At 41.9% G+C, this 6,411-nt stretch overlaps 1 protein-coding gene across 1 annotated transcript; it reads left to right on the forward strand.

Moving 5' to 3' along the window:
• The first annotated feature begins 1,866 nt into the window (after positions 1 to 1,866).
• LOC109883347 (small nuclear ribonucleoprotein E) lies at positions 1,867 to 5,577 on the forward strand. Its single transcript, XM_020475367.2, has 5 exons — positions 1,867 to 2,165; positions 2,636 to 2,662; positions 2,782 to 2,844; positions 2,966 to 3,044; positions 5,336 to 5,577. Exons 1-5 carry the CDS (start codon positions 2,112 to 2,114, stop codon positions 5,389 to 5,391), a joined length of 279 nt encoding a protein of 92 aa, XP_020330956.1. The 5' UTR covers positions 1,867 to 2,111; the 3' UTR covers positions 5,392 to 5,577.
• Positions 5,578 to 6,411: the final 834 nt, after the last annotated feature.

The following is a 6,411-nucleotide window of genomic DNA, read 5'->3' on the forward strand; positions in this document are numbered from 1 at the left end:
CTTAAACCAATGTTTAAAGACTTACCCCCCCCCCCTCTCATATGATGAGTGGTATAGTCTTAACAGTGTTTAAAGACTTAACCCCCCTCTCATATGATGAGTGGTATAGTCTTAAACCAGTGTTTAAAGACTTAACCCCCTCTCATATGATGAGTGGAATAGTCTTAAACCAGTGTTTAAAGACTTACCCCCCCCCTCTCATATGATGAGTGGTATAGTCTTAAACCAGTGTTTAAAGACTTAACCCCCCTCTCATATGATGAGTGGTATAGTCTTAAACCAGTGTTTAAAGACTTTCCCTCCCCCCTCTCATATGATGAGTGGTATAGTCTTAAACCAGTGTTTAAAGACTTAACCCCCCTCTCATATGATGAGTGGAATAGTCTTAAACCAGTGTTTAAAGACTTACCCCCCCCCCCCCCCCCCTCTCATATGATGAGTGGTATAGTCTTAAACCAGTGTTTAAAGACTTAACCCCGCCGCCAATATATTTCAGGATGTAGAAGATGTCCCCCCTAAGAAGTCACAGCGTGTCACATCAGCATCCAGCTCTGCAGGAACAGGTACTGTAAAGGCTATTAGCTAAAGTAAGGTGCACTCTTTTACACACATCCCTAGAAGTTCCCTTACATTACTTAATGACCACAATCTGCTTTCTTTCTAGATGATACTGAAAACAAAATGCACGACAAACTGGGAGCTGTGAACTGGGTATGTAGTCTGTGTGTAATGCTGAAGGCTTGATGCATGGCAAGATATAATAGTTGTGATGACTTGTTGAGTAGTTATAGATATCATTGAAAACCCCTTTAGTAATAGTGTTTTTTGTTTGCATGGTGGTATTGTGAAAATGGGGTGTAATTTGTCTTGATCACCCAATGAGGCACTACTCTTAATATTTATTCTTCCTTTTTCTTCAAGGAAGCAGATGTTCTTCTGAGGGACAGCCTAGAGGCAGCAAGGTGGTGCGAACGACAAACATTTAAAGGCACCATTTCCCTCCCAGGTGTAATTGGGATGGACGGGGAAGACCGTATTACACCTCTTAAAGAACTACGGTTGTATGATGGCCTGGATGAAGAGGAACATATTCTCCTCAAGGAACCATTCATGTTCTCATTCAAGTTAGAGAGATGAGATGTTCCATGTGGAGGCAGTTGACAAGAAAATGACTGTCTGCCTCTTCTGAGGAGCAGGAGTGAAGCCATTTTTGAGGAGTGGTCAAACCTTGTTTTTGTCTGCTGTGTAAATTGTGTTATGTTGTTTAGTAAAGATGACGTAGAAGTCACCCGAGTCTCTGATCTCTGTACTGGAGCTGGTATAACTCAATGTACAAAACACATTCAGCTTGTCAGTATGTCTATATGGTATAGTCTGTCTCCATTCTCATGAGGAAAGTAAATAGCATTATAAATCAGGATAGGTAGTAACAATGTATATATATATATATATGTATATATATTCTCAATGAAATAATATAATCAAGTTATAATATTTATCAACACAATTTTAACAGTACATGACATAATTCTGTTGTTCACTGCAACAATATCAGTAGCTTATCTCAAATATAGTATCAAGCAAAAAGTGTTACAACACATCTGCCGGACCACTTTATATAATATTTCTTATGATCTTCAAAAATTAAATATGTTTGTATTCAATGTGTCTTACGCAAACGTGTGTTGTTTTTATTCAGTGTGTGACTGAAACCTCAGATGGACAAAAAAGTGGGTGGGGTCAAACGTGGGTGGGGTCAAACGATTGACTCCGCCCGCACCGCTCCGAACTGTACAGTGCAGTCAGAGGTACTGTCTGTCTGTGTCTGGTAGGGAATCTGCAGTAACTACCTCCCGCCCACATTGAGCACTGCCCCGAACTGCACAGTGCAGTCAGAGGGTCTGTCTGTCTGTCGGGAATCTGCAGTAACTACCTCCCGCCCATAGGGGCACTGCAGCACAATCACTCTGCTTGTGCACGCGGAAGGCCTAGAGCGCGCCATTGAAGAGAACTCCAACGTGATTATTTCAATTTCGCTGTCGGACTGCGACTGAAATGTTTTGCTGAAAAAAAAGGTTTTTAGACAACTAAGCGTTAAACCGACAAGGAGGATGGCGTACAGAGGACAAGGGCAGAAGGTCCAGAAGGTTATGGTGCAGCCAATCGTATCCTTTTATCATGAAATACTCTGTGCAGTATTGTGTTGTAACGTTAGCCTGCTATTTTGCTCTGACTTGTGTCTGAATCACTGTAGCTAAGTTAGCAGGGTAATCATAACTAGCTAGTGGTACGTAGCTAGCTAAGTTAGCAGGTTGATCATAACTAGCTAGTGGTACGTAGCTAGCTAAGTTAGCAGGGTAAACATAACTAGCTAGTGGTACGTAGCTAGCTAAGTTAGCAGGGTGATCATAACTAGCTAGTGGTACTTAGCTAGCTAAGTTACTCATTAATGAGCCGTTGCTATTAATACACATGGACCTTAGAGTTTCAGCAAGGAACTGAAATACTATGGCCGGGTATGTAGCTAACTTAAATTAACTATTGAGATAGTAAGGTTGCAAATGGCCAGAAAAACCTGTGTAGCCAGTTAAGAAATATGTTTGTAGTTTCCTTGACCCTCCCCTCTGTCCACCAGAACCTTATTTTCAGGTATCTACAGAACGTAAGTATTTCAGTCACATGATTTTATGTTCATGGTTGTAAATAGTCCTCGTACTTTCATAATACGTTACCTAGCGAGCGATCTCTCAAATGTATTCAAAGCCTCTCTTCTCCTTGCAGCGTTCTCGGATACAGGTGTGGCTGTATGAACAAGTGAACATGCGGATAGAGGGCTGCATCATCGTAAGTCCTCTTCCTCCTGTGTTTCCTCCCTTATCCTACTTGGCCAAGGCTCCTGAAACTATATCTTGGCTGCTGATGCCTAGCTGTGTAGTTGAAACAAGCAAATCTCTCCCTCTTTCAGGGCTTTGACGAGTACATGAACCTGGTTCTGGATGATGCTGAGGAGGTCCACATGAAGACCAAGAACAGGAAGCCCCTGGGTAAGTCAGTTTTTCTGTCTTTCTTACCTCACATTTCTCAGTGTCTGTAACTGTGTATTACATGTTGATTCATACACATTTCAGTAATAAGACTTGCAGGCTATTGTCCACATTCCACTATCAGTTTGTCTGGGACTAGCCTCGGAGCCCCAGGCTTCTCACATTCTGTTTGAAAGCCTGGGGAAGTTCTCCTGAGGAAGATTATTTAAAAAAGGGGTGATACAGTGGGGCAAAAAAGTATTTAGTCAGCCACCAATTGTGGAAGTTCTCCCACTTAAAAAGATGAGAGGCCTGTTATTTATCATAGGTACACTTAAACTATGACAGACAAAATGAGAGAAAAAAATCCAGAAAATCACATTGTAGGATTTTTTATGAATTTATTTGCAAATTATGGTGGAAAATAACAAAAGTTTATCTCAATACTTTGTTATATACCCTTTGCTGGCAATGACAGAGGTCAAATGTTTTCTCCAAGTCTTCACAAGGTTTTCACACACTGTTGCTGGTATTTTGGCCCATTCATCCATGCAGATCTCCTCTAGAGCAGTGATGTTTTGGGTCTGTTGCTGGGCAACACGGACTTTCAACTCCCTCCAAAGATTTTCTATAGGGTTGAGATCTTGAGACTGGCTAGGCCACTTCAGGACCTTGAAATGCTTCTTACGAAGCCACTCCTTCGTTGCTCGGGCGGTGTGTTTGGGATCATTGTCATGCTGAAAGACCCAGCCACGTTTCATCTTCAATGCCCTTGCTGATGGAAGGAGGTTTTCATTAAAAATCTCACGATACATGGCCCCATGCATTCTTTCCTTTACACGGATCAATTGTCCTAGTCCCTTTGCAGAAAAACAGCCCCAAAGCATGATGTTTCCACCCCCATGCTTCACAGTAGGTATGGTGTTCTTTGGATGCAACTCAGCATTCTTTGTCCTCCAAACATGATGAGTTGAGTTTTTACCAAAAAGTTATATTTTGGTTTCATCTGACATTCTCCCAATCTTCTTCTGGATCATCCAAATGCTCTCTAGCAAACTTCAGACGGGCCTGGACATGTACTGCCTTAAGCAGGGGGACACGTCTGGCACTGCAGGATTTGAGTCCCTGGCGGCGTAGTGTGTTACTGATGGTAGGCTTTGTTACTTTGGTCCCAGCTCTCTGCAGGTCATTCACTAGGTCCCCCCCATGTGGGTCTGGGATTTTTGCTCACCATTCTTGTGATCATTTTGACCCCACGGGGTGAGATCTTGCGTAGAGCCCCAGATCGAGGGAGATTATCAGTGGTCTTGTATGTCTTACATTTCCTAATATTTGCTCCCACAGTTGATTTCTTCAAACCAAGCTGCTTACCTATTGCAGATTCAGTCTTCCCAGCCTGGTGCAGGTCTACAATTTTGTTTCTGGTGTCCTTTGACAGCTCTTTGGTCTTGGCCATGGTGGAGTTTGGAGTGTGGCTGTTTGAGGTTGTTGACAGGTGTCTTTTATACTGATAACAAGTTCAAACAGGTGCCATTAATACAGGAAACGAGTGGAGGACAGAGGAGCCTCTTAAAGAAGAAGTTACAGGTCTGTGAGAGCCAGAAATCTTGCTTGTTTGTAGGTGACCAAATACTTATTTTCCACCATAATTTCCAAATAAATTCATAAAAAATCCTACAATGTGATTTTCTGGATTTTTTTTTTTCATTTTGTCTGTCATAGTTGAAGTGTACCTATGATAACAATTACAGGCCTCATCTTTTTAAGTGGGAGAACTTGCACAATTGGTGGCTGACTAAATACTTTTTTGCCCCACTGTATATGGCGGAGTCCAGATGGAAACTACTGATGTGTTACCACTTATTAAACCAATCAAATGTTTTGCATGGGTGGAGGTCCAAACGGAGGTGTTTCTGAACATTTGTCTGACTTGCAAAAAGCTAGCTCGCATACGATATACAATTCGCACAGGATAGGCTACCAAAAAGTTGTTTGATGCGATAGGAAAAGAGCCACGGACCAAACAAGGAAATGCAAGGATGTAAAATGCCTCTTCTGGTGGGGAGCACCTTGAAGAAAGCACTTCAAACCAGATGACTCTTGTGGCCTAATGCCATCAAATTGATAAAGGCCACTCCAGTTGACTAAGTCTGTAGTTTCTCATTCGTTGTCTATGATTAGTCATCTTTTCTTTGTCGGCAGTCTGAACAAGTGTCTCCTGCTGAAGTGTCAGTTACTCTAGACTGATCACCTGTCTCTATCTCCTCCTATCCACCTCCTCTCTCAATCGCTCCCTTACATCTCTCTCTCAGGGAGGATCATGCTGAAAGGTGATAACATCACCTTGCTACAGAGTGTTGCCACTTAACTCAACAGGACAACCTCCATCTACAGCCAGCAGACAGATTTGTGGATGTTTTTCCCCATTCTATTTTGTAATGTTTTTCTTTTTTTTTTGCAAACAATGTTGAAGCTTGATAGTGTTTGGTACATGAATAATGTAATTTTCCATTTATTAATGTTTCCTCTGAAATAAATTGAGTTTTGTTTCTTAGTGGTTCTCATTTCAATAATGAAATATCTATTTACAACCAATTCCTCTTTATTATCCCAAAGGGAACATAGCGAGCATGGATCATATACGCATCTCTTATTCTGTTGACCTGTATTCCTTCTGTTAATTGCAAAAGACAACAAATAGAAAAATTAACAGTTGAGTGTTACTTGGTTTCATTTGGCTACAAATTCAATTGGAGCATGCTGCTAGATGCATTTTATTTGCAAGCAATATTGACCATCATACTGGCATCCACTTTTATGGTCTTGGGTTAATACTGTGAGGATCCACCAGGTGGCGATATGCGCTGTGTACTCTTGAGAAATGTAGATATATTTTCAGCGTGGATTCTATACTTCTCTCAATTTTTTTTGCATCCAGGAAACATTGCCTGCGACATTTCAGATACAAGACTGCTGACTGCATGGTACCATTTACGTCAATCAACATTTCCACACATCTTACCATAAGTGGCCATAATATTTCATACGGTATTAATAGAGTATTATATAAAGCAGGATTGGCCATTTCACTGTTGGGTACAATATACCTGTAACATGATGATCGGAGTCAGCGAGGCCAGCCTTGAGTTTGCAGTTAACAATAGTATTAATAACATGCAACACTAGGCCGGCTGGCTATCTGGGGGAAGTGTGATGGAAACGAGCAGCCGAGGACAGACGGGAGTTCACAAGTGGGAGAAGGAGCAAGGAGCTTCAGCAGCGAGGGCTGAGGTGTCGCCTTACTGGTCAGGAGCCCTGCGCCTCATCTTAAAAGGAAGGGGTGCCACAGCTTGTGGCAACATGCGTCGCTCATCAGGCATCGTCAAGT

Source organism: Oncorhynchus kisutch, linkage group LG1, assembly GCF_002021735.2.
Source record: "Oncorhynchus kisutch isolate 150728-3 linkage group LG1, Okis_V2, whole genome shotgun sequence".
Classification (NCBI taxonomy): domain Eukaryota; kingdom Metazoa; phylum Chordata; class Actinopteri; order Salmoniformes; family Salmonidae; genus Oncorhynchus; species Oncorhynchus kisutch.